Source organism: Engraulis encrasicolus, chromosome 22 (assembly GCF_034702125.1).
Source record: "Engraulis encrasicolus isolate BLACKSEA-1 chromosome 22, IST_EnEncr_1.0, whole genome shotgun sequence".
NCBI classification, from domain to species: Eukaryota; Metazoa; Chordata; class Actinopteri; order Clupeiformes; family Engraulidae; genus Engraulis; species Engraulis encrasicolus.
This window is the reverse complement of record NC_085878.1, coordinates 18976190-18995359: the sequence shown is the minus strand read 5'-3', so window position 1 is coordinate 18995359 and position 19170 is coordinate 18976190. Positions and strand designations below refer to the sequence as shown.

At 42.0% G+C, this 19170-nt stretch overlaps 1 protein-coding gene, 1 long non-coding RNA gene and 1 pseudogene across 3 annotated transcripts; all 3 read left to right on the top strand.

Annotated features, from left to right (window-relative positions):
• Positions 1-4340: 4340 nt before the first annotated feature.
• Positions 4341-5336, top strand: LOC134439331 (uncharacterized; annotated as a pseudogene).
• A 4064-nt stretch (positions 5337-9400) lies between these two features.
• Positions 9401-11581, top strand: LOC134439099 (Golgi-associated plant pathogenesis-related protein 1-like). 2 transcript variants are annotated; one of them, XM_063188942.1, is made up of 6 exons: positions 9401-9503; positions 9945-9964; positions 10131-10358; positions 10560-10637; positions 10858-11007; positions 11172-11581. In XM_063188942.1, the coding sequence occupies exons 2-6, from the start codon at positions 9958-9960 to the stop codon at positions 11174-11176; spliced, it is 468 nt and encodes a 155-aa protein (XP_063045012.1). In that variant the 5' UTR covers positions 9401-9503; positions 9945-9957; the 3' UTR covers positions 11177-11581. The 2 variants fall into 2 exon arrangements, with proteins under 2 accessions (XP_063045012.1, XP_063045013.1); XM_063188943.1 differs by lacking the exon at positions 9401-9503 and having other exon boundaries at positions 9928-9964.
• A 4400-nt stretch (positions 11582-15981) lies between these two features.
• On the top strand, positions 15982-17974 carry LOC134439325 (uncharacterized). The gene is made up of 4 exons (XR_010032734.1): positions 15982-16116; positions 16954-17072; positions 17264-17308; positions 17615-17974. It is a non-coding gene; the product is annotated as an uncharacterized LOC134439325 (long non-coding RNA).
• The last annotated feature ends 1196 nt before the right edge of the window (positions 17975-19170 follow it).

Sequence of the window (19170 nt, the reverse complement as noted above, 5' to 3'; positions counted from 1 at the left end):
AGGTCTATAATTGTTTTGCAGAAGGGTACTGCCAGTGTGACAAACCTATAGTTGCTTCAATTTCTCTGTGCCTCTGTTCAATGTCATGGACAAAGTCAGTGTGACAACCCGAACAAAAGGAGGCAGAGCCTGGCCTGGGGGTAAGACTAAACGTAACCAAAGGAATGGGATGGTCATGATGCTGCAGTCCGCAGTCTCCCTGTCTGGGCAGGTCCTAATGTCTGTTACATTCTTTGGAGGTTTTGCTGGAGCAAAAATGTCAGGAGTCTGTCTTGCCGGTTCTTGTAGTTCATCTCATGTAATACAGTATGGCAAACAGCAGAGCGATGTACAGATTTTTCTGTAAACATTGTTCTTTTCTTAGTGATTGGAAAAGATGGCATGTAGATAAATAATGTCAAGAATAATAGATGCTCATGTTTGACACATACATTATATGCGTAAGAGATTTTTTTAAAATCTAATTTTAGCTCATGGGATTGATGTGGTTAAGCTCATTAACTGAGTTTGATAGGCCAAATGAGCCCAACTGATATCATATATAAACAATAACTTCTGCAGAAAATGTGTTTCTTTCCAAATAAACCCGTTTTAGCCCAGGGGCTAAAAAAATGAAAGTTGCAGATCTTGGTGGGCATCGGGAAAACAGGATGCAGCTTTGTTTTATAGGACCACAAGAAGCCGACACAGAAAAAGGAGCTTGGAGTGTTGTTGAGAGGGTTAAATGTTTACCATATGACTATAACCCTTGCGTGCAGAGAGGATGGCTCTACGAAATGGCATAGTTGCCATGAGTTGGTGCTTGCAACTGTGTGAGGAGCCCCTATTTTGAGCTGAGGCTGTATAATATAGACACATGTTTAATTACAGGCTGGAAATTCTAGGGTTCAACTTTACTACAGGCCCTCCTTAAAGCACAAAATGAAGGCTTTATCACTTACATAGCAGATTTTATGTATTGTATTTTCATATTTGTGGCTGTGCAATTGGAAAACAGCCAGGAGTCCATCAGAGGAGGGAGAAACTACTGTACAACCCTTCTATCAACGTCAGTGATGATGGCAGGGCTTTGCATTGTGGTGACATGCAAGCAAAACATTGTGATTTCAGCTTTGAATCTTTCACCACCACCGTTTTTAAGATCTTTTCTATAAAGGGACCTCTCACCACACCTCATCCTTTGCACATTATGCTTGATTGATGTGGACGAAGCACAGCAAGGAGAGATGCATCAGAATGTCCCAAGCTTTATTGGGAGTCATTTGTAAAATGGGAAAACACGTGTGTGGAATTCTGCAACGATATAGCTCGATGAGTGGTCGAGGTAAGGCTGTTGAGGATGCGGCTGTTGAACTCAGTAATAAAGCGAGAATGCAGGCTGTTAAAATCATCTCCTCAACATATTATAACAGTCAAACAGAGAGTTGAAAAAGGATGGCTTAAAAAAAACTTATATCATATGAAACTGCAGATCATAGCTGTTCCAATGTTGATGTCTCTGCAGCTAACCCTGACACACCTTGACTAACGAATGTTCTGTGGAAACACGGTTCTTACAGTAATCTCCCTGTGTCACATGGACAGTTATTCACTGAAGTCTAGCACAAATGGAGGGAATTATAAAGACCTAGCCTATAAGACAACTGTGACAATGCCTCTGGTTAATCAGGAGAACATACAAACCCCAACTCCGATGAAGTTGGGACGTTTGGTAAACAGTGAATAAAATCAAAATGCTATCATTTTCAAAACATTCAATCTATTCATTAGATGGAGAATAGTGAAAAGACAACATATTAAGTGTTCAAACTGAGAAAAAAGATTGTTTTGGGGGACATATGTACTCATTTCTAATTTGATAAATCCAACACGTCTCAAAAGAGTTGGGACGGGGACAATAAATGGCAGCAAATGTCGAGGAAGACTACAAACAAAACAAAAGACAACACTTAATAGTTAAATACATTAACCGATGAGATGATTTTATATAAAAAACAGTGTTAATTCCTATCTTGGACATGATTTCACCAGCTTAAATGGTGGGTGTATTCCTTGTCATGTTTTGCAATGTTTTCCTTTCTGTAGTGCTTACAGTGTGACAGGTCTTGACCAAAAACCCACCATTTTATCACCTGCTGGTCCTTATGATGGAGCCAAACTGTTAAACATAGTAGAGAATGCAATTTGACCTTACTATGTGGCAGTAATCGAAGATCTCCCTTCAAAATGTAATGCATGAGTGGCTTTTCATGCTGTTTAAAACCCATTTATACCATTCAGCACTGTATTTAACTCTACAGATGAGTGAGAACATCTTAACCAATGCACTACTGCACCCGCATGCCATCATGGAGGCTGACTTTTGAAGCTAGCACTAACACAAGTTGGATGGTCCATTTTCACTGTAGCACAGGATGTGCAATGCTCTATTATTGTCAAAAAGAATGGACTTCTACAACGTCTGCTGACTTCTGTAAGAAAAGGTCAGTTTCCCATGTCTTCTGGGTTCATTTCAAGTGAGCTCAGGTGCTTAGGAGAATGTTACACCCCTGTATCATTTGCACGCATTAAGCATTCTTAATATGGTCAAGTTTCAATAGCTCTAGCACTCCAGGAATTAGAGTGAGACTACAGCCAATATATATTTCATGATGTCATGAACCTATACAATGATTTTATTAACAAAAATATGTCTTATATACACTCAATCGTGCTAAATCAAAGGGAATTCAAAAATGTATGTAATAACTATGGTAATTATTCCCTTTGCATCTTTAATTCTGAGTGACTCAGCCTATCTGTGATGATCTTATACCTGGACACCTATATTGTCCGTCAGTACAATTCATTTTGAAATGTTCTTCTTTGTTGTTTTATCTTATTTGGATGTTTACTAAATTTCACTGATCCCCGTCCCAACTCTTTTGAGACGTGTTGGATTTATCAAATTAGAAATGAGTACATATGTCCCCCAAAACAATATTTTTTCTCGGTTTTAACACTTAATATGTTGTCTTTTCACTGTTCTCCATCTAATGAATAGATTGAATGTTTTGAAAATGATAGCATTTTGATTGTATTCACTGTTTACCAAACGTCCCAACTTCATCGGAGTTGGGGTTTGTATATACCCCCTTTGCACTGACGCCCTTTACTGTACTTTTCTTTATTTCTCTCTTTTCATCTCCCTTTCTCTTTGTCAGTTACTTGTTGACTCCTCTATCTCTATCTCTATCTATATGCCTATATTATGTTATTATGTATATATGTTGACCAACTGTTGCAAGAAAAGTGTTGAGAAATAAACAACGCAGCAGGTCTGTCTTTGGTGTATTGCGTAAACTGCTCAACAGATGCATATCAGTTCAGTCTAGAAGAATAGCGTGTCTTGGCACAAGCAAAGGAGGAAAGGAGCAGTGGAGAAAGGCCATCTCCATCCCTGCATCCCCCATCCCATCCAAAACTCTTACAAGGTAGGCACGTGCCAAGCAACTGTCCCTCTGTCCATACCATGTCTCATTATAGATGGACACCCCTGTCCAACAGACCCCCCCCCCCCCTCTCTCTCTCTCTCTCTCTCTCTCTCTCTCTCTCTCTCTCTCTCTCTCTTTCTCTCTCTCTCTCTCTCTCTCTCTCTCTCTCTCTCTCTCTCTCTCTCCCTCTCTCTCTCACACACACACCTGTATACACACCTGAATACACACACACACACACACACACACACACACACACACACACACACACACACACACACACACACACACACACACACACACACACACACACACACACACACGCAGTGTGTGCTTACGCACAGGGCGTGTGTGACGTGTCAGTGCAGTAGTGTGTAGAAGTGCCTGTAGTTAGTGCATGTTTTGTGTTGCATGTTGCTCCTGTTTGCTACTCTCCGTTTTTAGCTACTCCCACCGGCTAGCCCTGTAGGGGATCTGTAGGGGATCTCGGAGCGGCAGTGGGCCCCAGAGGCAAGGCGTGCAGGCCCACACACCACCTGGCGTGTGGAACACGCCCTGGCGTCTGCCAACCACTGTTCCAGCTATGGGTCAAATAGCATGGGCAGATGGGGCCTAGCCTTGGATGGCAACCCATCTAGGAGAAGTACACTCTGATCTAAAACAGGGACTGTGAGGAGTTGCACCACACTGTTCACTAACAGCATAGTAAAGCCAACCATGGAGTGCAGTCATCCCAAATCCTAATGGCGGGAGTCCACAGGAACATCGCGGTGGATGGTGGTGCTGGTCCTCCTTCTGGAGGACACCATGACGACAGGACCTTAAACCCTGGGACTGTCCCAGGGAGGGTCCTGTCCGATCACACTCATGCGCTGTCGGAGACCATTTGTTATGGGAACCTCCAATGCATGCACAGCGAGAGAATAGATGAGGTTGATAGTGCTAGCACACTGTGCTGAGCAGCGGGGAGTGGAAATCCAAAAACACAAGAGAGTGCACACTGATGACCCGATCGTCTACCGCAGAGTGGAAAGATGCATGTTCATCTTGGCATCTGCTTGGAGGAACGAGGCCCAGGCCGCAACAGCCGGTGTTGGGTTAATGGTGGGATTCCGGGCATAAGGCTCGCCGTCGGGTTTACCACCACACAGACAGGATTCTGATCGCAGAGTTCTCGGGCAGACCAGTCGTGTACTCACCCACCAACGTGGCACCATCTCACGTGGTGGAGAAGTTCTTGGAGGACCGTGTAACAGCGACCCGTAGCGTACCATTGCACAACTTCATGGCAATCCTTGGGGACTTCAATGCAAGGCTAGGACCAGAGGACGTACCCTTCCCCTACCACGACTCTACCAACCGCAATGGCAGCTACCTCACTGCCTTCCTCACGGAGCACAAGCTCCTGGCGGCAAATACCATCTTCCAGAAGAGAGCAGGAAAGAGGTGGACCTTCCGATACCGTGCCACAGGAATGCTACGGCAACTAGATTACATCTTAGTGCGGTAGAAGTGGAGGAAATCGTCATGAATGCTGAGCCATACTGTACAGTACTTTTAGTTCAGTGGTCTCAGACCAAACAGTTTCTTTTCAGAACGTATGACACCATCAAAGGGGAGGAACTGATGGAGAGAGTGCGGAGGGTGCACGAGGCGCAAGGCGAACAGCAGTATTGGGAGGCCTGGATGGGGAGGAAGAGGACCAAGGAGGGACAGGTGGAGGGACAGAGCCCAGAGGAGAGGGTGTCAACCTGGACCACCCACTTCCAAAGGCTACAGGGTGAACCAGCAGAAACAGCTGAGGAAGAAGTACCATCAGTCCTCCCAAACCTGAACATCCATGACAGCCCCCTCACGCTCTAACAACTCGTCAGGGCAAAAACCACCATAAGAGTAGGAAAGAGTGCTGGTCCGGATGGTATACCGCCAGAGGTGCTGACGAACTGTGACATGGATGACATCATTTTAGAGTTCTGCAACCTTGCCCTGCTGTGCTGGGCAAGGTTTTGGCTGGACAGTTAAACCGCAGCGAAACTTCTGGCATTGTACGGGCGAAGAAGATTGCAAATGAGGACTGAGCGTCCGCATCCCCGCTTATATACCCCTGGGCAAGCCCTGGAGTTGCGCAGCTCATTGGCCTGGTGGTGTGATTAGAAAGCCACCTTCTGTAAATGTCCCCGAGGGAGCTATTCCCACAGGAGATGTCGAAATAAGTCCACCAAAAGAGAACCAGAGGACTCCTCTGAAAAGACCCATACCGCCAAATCTAATATCTGTTCAATAAAAAAAATTGCTTTCAAAATTTCTTCTCGTGTTTCTTCACTGTAATGTACCTGACAAAAATGCAATCTTATTGTGTGCAATGTGTGCTGTGGTGAGCTGTGTTACAATGACAATGGGACTTTCCTACTGAGACTTTATTGAGAAAGGATTAAGTTAAAGTTTGAAGAACATGTTGGACAGGTTTAAGGAAGCAGGTGGTTGTGTTTGCATTCCTAATAGTCATTTTAGACACTGCTTTTTGGTGCAACTAAGGTGAAAGTAGCCTACAATTTGTCAGCCTTAGGTCTTCAGACAGACTCAGTTTGGTATGTCTCTATAGCCTGAGGGCCCATTGGGGCAGGTCCTTGTCCTTCCACAATGGCCAGTATTGCCAGTATTTGGTTTTGTATTCTCTGTCCATGGTGATTAACAAACAAACTGAAGATAAAGTATCTGTTATCGAAGACTTAATGCATTCAGACCTCCCATGCACATCCTTCCCTCTGGTAATTGGTGACCGCAGATGGACAGAAGGTCAAAAGGTCAAGGTCATGAATGCACCCACACACAGCTAACACATTCACGCAACCAAATACCTCTGTACATACTACATGTGTGTGCATGTACGCTTACTTGCATGTGGTTTGTCATACATGGTTTACCCCTCTTTCTGCTCCTTTTCAAACTACATATATTTTTGATGGCTTCATCTTTCCATTTCTCCATTACAATAGAGGCAACAATAGGCTACTTCAGGCATCCTTTCAGGTGATTCCTTTGCTGTGGGATAATGGGAACTATTATAGCAGTGGAGTGAAGTAAGGAAAATGTTGTGTGCAGATTTCTTATTTTTCATCAATTCATTGAAAAATGTGTTTTCAACAGTTTATGTGCTCCTTATTCTTTGACATTTTACATACCTGTTGCTGACTGTAAAAACGCGAGATAAGCTTGCAGTGGATATAATGAAGCGCACCTGAGAAGGGTCGTACCTGTTCACTCAAGGGCCCTTGCGGCCAAGAGCCCATAATTACAGAGCTGAGAGGAGAGGCCCCTTCTTTCATAGTGGCTGGTGTCACATTCCATGTAGGTCGACAAAAGAGACATGCTGTATGCAAAAGAGGTTGTGCCCAAACCTGTCTTTGTTTTGCATATATCCATGACGGATTTTTACCAAATTTCTTTTGTTGTATGATGACAGCAAGCACTGATTTTGAGCATTCCCAGACTATATTGCTTGGAAAATGAACACCAATCATTACATAAGCATGAGCATCAATCATCTACCAAACAGGAGTGTGAAACTAACAAAGAGTTTAGAAAAAAAGCAGAAGTAGACTGCGATTCACACATTAATCAAACTGATTAAACTTTGATTCAAACCAACAGTACAAAGAAAATGGTACCATGGATCATACTTATATGTGGTGCTTATGCATCTTAAAGGGCTTCAGGTCCCCCCGATCGCAGGTCCCCACCCTCCCCCCCGATCGCAGGTCCCCAGATCACAGAAGGCTTTTATGAGATGCCATAACAGAGGTAGCAGCCTTTTTTACGGGCCAACGTGTCTCCAGAGCACTCGTGTTAATGACTGCTCCGTCTGGATGCCAGAAGCGCCACAATTATTTTGAAAAGACTCTCAAGCAGCAACACAAATGGAAAAAACATGTTGGGGGCTCCAATCCCGTACTCTGATTTCATTATTCTTCCTCTCCAGCTGTGTGCTCTGATAGAGAACATACTTTTATGGACAACGTTCAGAAATGTGACATAAGAACATTTCCAAAGTATAATGCTGCATTGCCTATGTCTGAGAACAAACATCAGCTTTCTTATATGCCATTTTTCCATATGTAAAGGCTTTTGATTCTGGAAACACATGTATCTATTGCAGCTTGACTCAACTTTCAAAGTGCTGCCTTGAGGCAATAATGGACCATTCTAATCCATTGTTTAGAAACTGAGACAGTCCTGACAGAAGTCTACAGCCCTGGGAGTCTGAATTCCACCTATTGAAAATGTGCATTAGTGCTCAAATGCCCCACAAAAGATTTTATTTCAGCACCTGTAGTCATTGCGTGCATTGCCATGTTTCCTCTGTCAAAACATCCTGTTTAGACATCAGGTATCCAGCATTATTCTTTGACAGATGAATGTGTTTCCAATCACAATATATCAGATATTTCCAGAAATAACAAAAACCTTGTACCAAAATGTAATCTTAGGCATGTTGGTTGGGTGCAGATCTAGAACTGTATTATGTGTGTTCTAAACAAGTCACAACACTCAGTACAATATCCTATGAGCAGTGGTCGAATATTTGTGCCCAATCAATGACTTGATGTTAGCGTGTCAGACAAAATACTTTGTTTGTCTGAAGTGACTTGGGTATGGCTTCAGACTACTTAACAAAGATTTAAAAACTTAGGCTAAACAACCTCAACAGGTGGATGTTGCAAGCTGCTGTTGCACCGAGAGAGGCTGTAAACATAGTAGTAGGCACAACAAACACGCAACCATACGTCAATGACAACCCCAAGGGCGTTCTCAAGAGATGTGGTGGGCGGCACAGACATTTTTTTAACCAGAATGGTGGCATTGCCTGGGGCTTCATATTTGGGACTTGTCAACACTTAACTTAAAGTAACGCAACTTAACACTAGTTGAGTGTGGGCAGATGTAATCTATCCTATTGCTTCATGTGCTAGGCAAATCGAAATGCAGAAAGTTGAAATTTGTCTAGCTACTTCCAAGGTGTGCTTGGCCCTCACAAGTAATCTATAATAATTCTTAAGAAATGCAACAACAACAAAAACAAATTGTATTTCTGATGAGTTACAACACCACAATTGACTTGTCTCTGGAAGGTGTCTGGAAGTACAGAATTGGCAAAACCACAAAGAGAACATTATTTAATCTTTTAAAAACTGAAGGGTTGTTTGCTCTCCCGCTACAGGCCCATATGTCCCTGATTTATGTGAACAACAGTGAAGACTTTGTGCACCTGAGGAATTCCTGTGTCGCTTTATTGCTTCCATGTTATGTAATTGGGCGACCAGCTTTCGCAGTGTCGTGGCCAAATTTACGCAAGCTGTGTTTAAATGCTGGGAGGGACCGCAATGGACAAAGAATGCGGCCATTGCAGAAGCCTACTATACAGGCCACCACTCAGCTCCTTCCAATAGGGTCAGGCCATAAAAATCTTTTAAGGTGTTTAAAGGCACCAGAACAGGTTTGGGTGCACAATGCATGGAATCGGGCTGTGAGGCAGATTGTAATTAAAACTTTACTTAGTCTTTTATGCTTGATGAATGGTTCTCGAATGACTAAACTCAATTATGGACATGATCAAAAGAATTGATCAAAAAAACGGCACATTCATTGACCTAACATATGGGTGCCCCCCCACACACATGCACGCACACACTCAATTTCCCTGACTGCATCCTGGCATTTAACACACACCCATAAACACTGATGTGAGCACAAACACAAACCTGCATACTAGCATGCACACGACACATTGGAAGACACACATTTTTACACTTCTCCATCCATGTAGACATACCTGCCGGCCCTAAAAAGGCATGTCTGTGTTTTGGGTTGTGAGAGCCATGTGTAACACTATAGCCTGCGTGGAAGGGGGAGGACCACGACACGTACCGTACATAAAAGCAGCTGTGAGAGGAAGGATGTTGACACACTGGACAGCAACTGGAGGCCAAGCCAATTACTGTAAGACAGCTCGCCAACACATCCCACTGCAAGGTGAGTCTCTTAATTCTAATTCTAATTTTCTATTATCTATTTCTTAAACATCAGTGCAATTGTTCTTCATTCTCCATAGCCATACCTAGAAATGTAGAAATATGGCCAGTCTGATATTCCACATCTGAATCTAAATGCAGTAAGGGTGTCAAAAGTGAAAAAGTACATATTACTTTAGGAGGTTTTAGAAATGCTCAAAACATTTCAATGGCAATTACTTATAACAGTAGTTATAACAGTCTGAGGTTCAACATCTGAACTTTAATGTCATTGTTAATAGTCATTGGACACTGTTTACATTCTTTTAGGAGGTTTATGATTTATGATCACAAATATATATGAATATATTTTTTATAATTCCATTTGATTCCAGCTTGAACTTCTCATATTTCTTACTAATATTTTTTGTTTTGTTAATCCTTCCCATTGCTCCATTTCCAGCCAAAACAACACAATGGCAGGTGGGTGTTTGTTTCCTTTTCCTAATTCTTGCTGTCGTCTGCATCTAATTGTTTTGCTCTGCCAAAATAGTTGTGGGCATCTTAGAATCCTGTGAAGCCTGTTTGTGTTCCCTCTAGCAACCACCAAAATTCAGTCAGTCTAACCATCATGCCCTTCCTCTGACAGACGCTAGCTTCAAGGCAGAGTTCCTTCGCACCCACAATGAGCTGCGCGCTAAGCACGGGGCGCCACCCATGACCATGAGTGACGATCTGTGTCAGTCTGCTCAGGCATGGGCTGACCATCTTGAGAGCATCAACAAGAACTCGAGCTGCATGTCGCTGCAGCACAGTGACACCAAGAACGGAGAGAACCTCTTCTTCTCCTCCAGCTCCGCACCCATCAAACTCACAGGTAGGCTACCTCTGCACCTGAACTCCTCATTAAAAGAGCGGAGGCTTTTCAGTGTAGAAAAGAAAAGAAAAACTATAAAGTGTAGAGTAGTGTATGTGAATGTATAATGTAGGCTACAATACAAGTTGGGTACCTCTGTGACATTTTTTACTTCTAATTTATGTGTCTTATTTTTGCTCTTTCAACTGTATGACTTCTCAGGAAAAGAAGCGGTTGACAACTGGTACAGTGAGATTAAGGATTATAACTTCAGCAACCCTGGTTTTGGATCCAACACAGGTAATGAATTATGAGGTTTCAGCCTCTACTCTAAATACATATTACACTTCCGAAACACTTGTTTGATCATGAGATGTAATGTAAGGATGTTTCATACCACTGTGAAGAAAATGACACAGGCCTGGTGTTTGATAGAACAGTATTTTAGATGAATGCAGGTTTCTGTTCAACTCCAGTGTGTTAGGCCTTCATGTGAAACTATTCTTGTACCTCTCCCAAGGCCACTTCACCCAGGTTGTGTGGAAGGCTTCAACAGAGGTTGGTGTGGGTATCGCTATGGTTGGAAATGCTGTCTTTGTGGTGGGCCAGTACAGTCCTGCAGGCAACATCAGCAATGAGGGCTATTTTGAGAAGAATGTGCTGCCTTTGGGTAAGGACCTGTACACAAATACCATTGCTATGCATGAGTTCCATAACATGTGTTGACATAATTTATTCATAAGGCATGCTTCATAAAGCAAATAATATTATGCTAGTCTGTGTGTTGATAACTCGTTTTCAATGACTTTTTTTCGTTTTGTGCTTGCCTTTCAGCATAAACATGTTGAGGAACAACATACCTCCCTGTACTCTGCTACATCAGCTATACATTGGAAGACACCAATGTTGGACAACACTGAACATTTTGAAGCTATAGCCTACTCTGCAGACAAAATATATCACTGCTAGGAAGTATTAAATACTATACTACACAATGATCAGTGCTGTTCTACTTCAGTAACAGAATCATCAAGGATTAAGTGCTTTGATGGACTAAAGATAGCAACATAAACATCAAGGACAGGTGCATTAGATATATCAAAATGTGAGTGTTTGAGTGTGAGAAATTGGCGTTGAATGTTTGTATTGTAAAAAAAAACCTATAACAACTGCAATGAACAGGCACTGATACACAGTATGTAAACTATTTTTCTATGCCAGTTTTCAGGATCCACTTTCACTGTTTGGGAACATTGTTATGTTTTGTGAATTCAAAAAAATAAATGAATAAAACTTTGACCAAACCTTGGTTCATCAATGCAGTGCAATGCACTTAAATAAAGCATCATCTTACGGAATGTTATGGTTTCTTCTAAATAGAGAAAAATAACCTGTAACCCTAAACCCTAGCTTTTAGTAGAAGGCAGAGTGCACTGCACATGTTAATTACTGTTGTCTGTGCCGTGTCATTACCTTTCAAAACCAGACTCCAAATCTCCAAACTCCCTCACATGATCAAAATAACCATGCAAGGACAGGATATGGCCATTGGGGGAAAATACTGCAATATTTAAGGGGATTAACCCATTGACACCTAAGGCACCTGCAAAAAAGGGTGCTGAATACCTGAGCCCTTTCTAAGAAAAGCTGCCCTCAGCCTATGAAAACATAAATATCTCATCCTCTGAAGCGCATAAAAACATGCAATACGTTGCATTTACACGCTAAGACCCTCATCTTTCATTAGAATGTGTTCATTCATCTCAAACAAACAGAGATTTTTAATAAAGTTGTCTCAAATCTCATGAGCCTGAATGTTGCGTAAAGCAGCTCCAGGTGCCAGGGCCAATGTTGCGCAACGCAACATCCAGTATCAATGGGTTAAACTTAAAAGAAATAACACCCGTGTTCAAAAGTAAGGATATGATTCGTTTTCATCTTAAGGGCTGCCTATTCATTGGAGGGACAAGATGATAATGTCAATAATGCAATATCTCTACATCAAAACTAACAGCATTTTATTTAATATGTCAATATATTAAAAATATATATATTCCCAGTGCACATGCAGTGCAAGGTCAAGTAGCATGTGTGGTAATTTGGAAAGGCATTTTACTTGATGAATGCTGAGGTACCTGACATTACATAACATCACACAGTGTGGGTTTGTAACCGAGGTGTTCCCATGCAGTTCGTCCCCCTCGGGGCCACAAACTCGCCACCTCCAAGGACCAGTTCAGTCAATCTCAATATGCTGCTGTATTGCTCACGTTGCCCTTGACTTCTCAGTACCCGGTGATGCCACATTTTTCGGCTCAGCCCTTTCCGAGATATGAGCTATTCTAATGGGGGCAGCGTTTGTGTACATTTAAAAAAAAAAAGAACATAGGCCTACTCCAAATATTTTCCCAAAAGGTATCGCTGTTTGCTAGTTGTCTGCTGATGTTGTATAACATTTTGGATGTTTTTGGGAATGAATAAAAATGCTTTTTTTGAAATGTAAACAAAGCCCTGCCCCCATTACAATGACCAGGATCTCGGAAAAGGCTGAAGAAGCAGAAAAAAAATCTCAGGTACTGACAAGTCCAGGGTAGTGTGAGCATTACAACTGCATGTTGAAATTGACTGAACTGATCCTTTAACACATCGATTCGGGTATGGAAGGCACAGCACGATACCACTGTGCTAAAGGACCAGACTGATAGCCCAACACTACTGTATGTGGCATTGGGACAGAGCTTTGCCATGCCACATTCTGCTAGTTGGCCTCTGTTACATGTTGTCAGCAACCAACAGAATGCTGATCCCAGCAATGAAGAGATGAGAGAAATGACAACTTCATTAATGTCAATTTCAAGGTCTGATGTTAAATGATACAAACAAGGGCTTTGTCATTGAAAACATTTGTTTGCAGCACACGTGTCAAAGATTAAGTGTTTCTTTTAGACAATTTTATCCCCTGTTAACCGTAACAGCCCAGACACTTGCTGAGCTATGTGTGTGATTGGGTGTGTATAGTGTGCGTCAGTGCATGCGTGCAGAGTGTCCGTGCATGTGTGTGTGTGTGTGTGTGTGTGTGTGTGTGTGTGTGTGTGTGTGTGTGTGTGTGTGTGTGTGTGTGTGTGTGTGTGTGTGTGTGTGTGTGTGTGTGTGTGTGTGTGTGTGTGTGTGTTGTTGCCACTGCCAGCTGTGCAGCCTTTGTAATGTGGATGTTGTTGATTTGCTGTTGTACAAAGTCCCCAGAACTGTATTTATCATATTTTCCTGTCAGCAATAAAGAAAATAATGGGCCTGTTTGTCAAAATGTTGTAATGAGGTCGCATTAGAGATTATTGTTAATTGCTAGAGTGATGGCAGTGGTGTGGAGAGAAAAACAGTAATGAATGACAGCCTTCATTCATTCAAAGAATTATACAATTGATACTTCAGATTTATCCATTTTAGAGCATGGATGCTGTATTATGTTTTGAAAACCACATGGTCAATCTGCCTGATCCATGCAGCATGGTTGTGGTAGGTCCTCTATGCCAATAGAATTGGATAACAATAGACAAACAAACACACAGCACTCTAGTGACCATCCACATTACATTACATTGCATTTGGCAGATGTTTTTTTTAACCAAAGCGACTTACAATCGCTCCCCTCCCCCCTAGCTGCATGGTGCCAATATGCTGCCAACATACCTTGGTGGGACAACAAAGGCCTATACCTATAGGGCAGGCGTCACCAACCTGGTGCCCACGGGCGCCAGGTAGCCCTCCAGGGGCTTCTGAGGTGCCCACCAAGCATGTTACGACCACAAGATTTTAGTCACAGTTAATGTTTTTCTTCATTTAAATATGAGTTTTTTCCTTTATAACCTATAAAGAATACTTCTTTATAACCTATCAGCAAATAATCATTCATCATAGTGTGATTTGAGAACAATGCCAAGACATTGGTAGAGGATTCTGAACAACAAGTAGCCCGGGGGTAGCCATCAGTAGCCCGGGGATAGCCCTTGGTAGCCCTCTGACCCAGAAAGGTTGGGGACACCCTGCTGTAGGCACAGCTTCATCTGGGAGAGAGCAGGGAAGCGATGCAGGGGGGCTCTGAGGGCATCAGGTCTAACCTGGACAAAACAGCTTCATGCATGCAAGCTATCTTTCCCAAAGAGGAAGGGTGCATGGGCTGCAGCCCATGTTGTTGTGCCAATGCTGAATGAATAAATACTAGCACAGACAAAGACCTATACCTGTCAAACCATCCCCACCATACATTTGCACTATAAGGTCACCATCGTCCAAGGGCATCCTACATACAACAAGAATGAGGAGAGCTGTGTGACTCGGCACACTGTATTCATTGTGCATCATCCAGTACGCCTGCTTGTAAAAGGGGCAGTGGCGCCATCTGCTGGCTACACATGAGACCGTGAGAGCACCTGCTTGTGAGGCAGCACAGCCTATCATTTAGAGTGGTCGCTGTGGAGAGAGCACCCACCTTCTTTGAATGAGGATATAGTGTTGGTTTTCACTTCTTTGCTGATAGACTGGCTATCGTGACTACACAACTGTCTAAATGTTCTCGTGATGTGGCCGAGGGCAGTGCATCAAACCATATAGAACCCGTCTGTATCCCATAGTACACACTAGAATCAATCACAAAACTCTTTCAAAAAGTGAATAGACATTTATTAGAAATGCAGGGGTGTGGTGCATCACATCCACACACTGAAAGTGTCCCAGACTCTGGAAATCTGGTTGTCTTACTCATATCTTATAGCCTAAAAGACAATTGGCCTTCTGCTTCATCTTCAAGTCAAGGGTAGGCTACTACTTTATTGTCAAAAATCTATGTAACAGGCAGTAACTAATTACAATTAGTCAAGTATTATACTTGAGTAGCTTTTTATAGTACATTTTAAGTAGTTTTAATACTTTTACTTGTAGGCTACTTGAGTACCTGCACATTTTCACCCAAGTACTTTACTCAATGACACTGGAACCTGGCCTGAGTACTGAGTAAAAAAAATAGATTAAGAGACAAAATGTCATGCAAAATAATGCTACAATCTGCCGGAAAGGAAAGATTATGCAGGATGGCACACAGCATTTCGACTATTTTACTCTTGGATCAATGTATTAGAGGATGTCTGGGGCCAAGCAAGAGATAAAGGTTATGGAGGAGGACGATATTCAAGAAAAAGAAACATTAAATTCTCACGTGGAAAGCTAAGTAACTACATACTTTTACTCAAATTACATTTTAAGTGATGTACTTTTTACTTTTACTTGAGTAGATTTTTAGATAGGTACTTTAACTTTTACTTGAGTAGGATTTAGGCAAAGTAAAGATACTTTGCTGATTTAAATACATAAATATCATTGTTCCAGGACAATTGCACACAGAGAACGTTTTCTTATATATATATACCGGAAAAGAACTTTGATTGCACATTCAATGACAACCTATAAAACTTACCTTCCCTCAGTCCAAAATAATAATTGTCCCTCCCTTCCGAAGATCACACACCAGCCCAGTAGATGGCGTATGTTCGCCTAGTTTTTTTTATTTATTTATTTTTATTTAAATAAGTCTTTACAGCGCATGCGCATCTGAATTTGGATCGCACAAAATGCACATGCGCGCGCCGTCGACAGTCGACGACGACACACACCACATGCAGCAACTTCGCGAATCTTTTGACTGCCCCACAAGACATTCGCCAAGGGCCTGAAATGAAATTCTACATGGCTGTGATGATTTTCAATCATCCCCTTTTCGACGCACTCGGTAATTTCATTGTTGCTGCAAAGTCATTATTTGAACACGGAAATCAGTGCACCAGCGGTGTGATTCGCTCCTTTGCGGTAACAGTCGTCTTGGTTGGCAAGGCATGTTGGCATGTTAGCTTCTTGAGCAGCATGACTTGTAAGAAACTTGTGTCAGGAATATAATATTTGTGTTTGTGTTCTACGCTGTAATAATACGCCAGCCGATATGGCGGGGCACTTTGCAATAACCATCAAAAGGCCGATTGTAGTTTTAACTTAACTCACCCACTGTTTGGTCGGATAGGAGGACTGCAAGTGGCACGTGGCAGGTAGACTGGAATCATTCTGTTGGTTTTCAATGGTTTCCACCTCCTACCTTAACATGCTGGGCATGATGTATACCAAAACTCTCCTTTATCTGAGCTAATGTTTGCCTGGCTTTCCCTCTTAAAAATATTAAAAGAATAAAGGTACACTGCAGGAAATGGTCAAAAAAGGTACTGCAATTATGGTGCTTATTGAAACTGGGTTGCCTATCGCCAAATTGTATCTTTCCATAAAAGTTTACTACGGCAATAGACTTAAAGTATGGCCCATTTTTGCTGCTAAAAATGTCTTTCTGGAATTTCAAAATGGCGGACCATGGAGAGGATCCCCCCTTTTAATGTATGAAAAATGCAATTTTCCCAGTGATAATGAATACTTAGAAATTGGTGGTGGTGGTAAGTAAGTATTCATGAAAAAGGTAGCATTAGTGAATGGGTAGGATGAATTCTGGAAATTAACAACTATAAATCTGGCACAGTGTACCTTTTTAAAGCTTTCAGGTTGACCATATATTTTCCCTCTCTTTCAGAATGGGATGACTGGTGCGATTTGGCCACATGAGTGGAAGTCCAATCTCCCTTGGTTTATCCGGTGGTCTCCAAGGCTTGGCTTCTGCTGGTGGAGAAACACAACCCATAGCCCTATTGGGTAAGTAGATATTGGAATTGCTGTTTTTAATAGCCTACCGTCCTTCACGATGAGGTGTGACGATACCCATTTGAACTCTCTCTCTGAATTGTTGATGCAATAACAAATTCTGACCTCATCTGTGTTTTTGCAACATGTACATAAAGGTTTGGTGTGGAAGGTATTTACATGTCTGCCCATATTTCTAACAGGGATGGGACTGTGATGGACTGTGGACAAGGAAACAAGGAAATTGTGTAAGTTCAGTGTGCTGGGAAACTATGATGAAACTGTGTGTTGTACACACCAACACTTCAATATTTGGTTTCACATGATAAAGCCTACCTACCAATGTTGAAAAGTTTTCTCTATCTTAATGTGTGGAACAATGCCTCAGTATAAGCTCAGTACCTCTGTGTTGGATGATTATGATGAAACCTTTTGAACTCTCTCTCTGAGCATCTGATGTCACTAATAACTCTGAATATCATCCATAGTTCTAAAATAAAGAAGTGGTTGAAATAAATGCCATGGGTACCAACCACTGCTTTTGGTCTTCACAGGTTGAGATGCCCCCCGATGCCCTCTCCAGGCCATGTCTTGTCAGTGCATGGCTAGGCGTGCTAAGGTAAATTACTTGATTGTGTCCAAGTCAAAGTGGTATCTCCCTGCCTTTTCTTTAGTTTTTGGGCTATTGTCTCGCCTCTGTGGAGAAAGGAATTGCCTTTCTCTAGTCTTATTCTCAACACTGGTAATGTTGCCTTCTGCCCTCCTTCCATTGATCTAGGGATGCACCGATACCACTTTTTTGAAAACCGATACAAGTACGAGTACATTAATATGTGTGCTTACCGATACCGAGTACCGATACCTTTTACCACCAAAATACAATGAAAATAAATGCATGGCCTTGTTTTTTTCCACCTGTGATGTTTTTATTGTCCATTTCCATGTAGATTTAAATGTTAGTAAATGTATGAGGTGGCACTTTTTTCCATGCTGATTTCAAGTCCACAGAACATGACAAGATTTTGCATTGTTTTGAGTAATAGTAGTACTCATAGCTGGTATCGGCAAGTGCTTGACGAGTACGAGTATAATGAGCAGTATCGGGAGCCGATACCGATATCGGTATCGGTGCATCCCTACATTGATCATTTATTGATTGATGGCTAACATGGTGATACTGACTCCACATTGCACCCACATCAGTCACATGCACCTATTTCCCCCCTATACATTTGGGTTTTGTATGTTTTTCAATAAAATGCTATTTCAGTGCAATTTTGTTGTTGTGTCTACTTTGTGTTGCATCCCTAAATGAGCTGGGCCATAATGAGGTCAGCAAATGGTTTCCCTTGCCTGTTTTTCTGTATTTCTTATTTTCCCTCCCTGACTATTACCTGTGATGTGTATCTTGAAATGTCTGTGTAGGCATTGTGTATTTATGTAAGCTGCTTGACACCTCGATTTCCCCCCCCGGGAGCAATAAAGTTACTCTACTCACCTGGGCTGTGATACCCGTAGACCCAGACTTTGGTCGACTCCATGCACCACAGATGCGAAGCTGTTATCTGAAACCATGGTTATGCAACAATATCTTAGTTTAGGGTGCTCAGCAAATTTGCATTTTCAAGATTTTTTTTAACAATTAGAAGTATGTTCAAGGTACATAAACAATTACACAACACAGGATAAAATTAAGAAAAATAGTAGGGGGGGGGGGGAAGAAGAGAACTGATCTTGCTAAAATGTGGGAGTTCAAGAGGAGTCTATGGCTATAATCTAAAAGGTGGAAGGATCCCAGTAGGAGTGCAGTCTTTATGGCTTTGGGGTTAAGTTGATTAAACTGAAGTTAGTTTTTTGAATGAGTTTAAAACATGTCCAAGAGGCTTTGCTGTATTTACATTTGTGTATTAAGTATTTAGCAAGAAGGAAAAAAGATTTATGTAAAACGGGCTGCTGTTCTGTACTAAACTCATGGAAACCAAATAAAACATGTTTGAGAGAATTCAAGATTTGGACAAACTTTTTTTTGCACATAGTGATGGCAACAGGTCTTTCCAGAATTTAGCAGAAAACTTGCATAACCAAAAAAAATGTGCATTTGTTTCTGGGA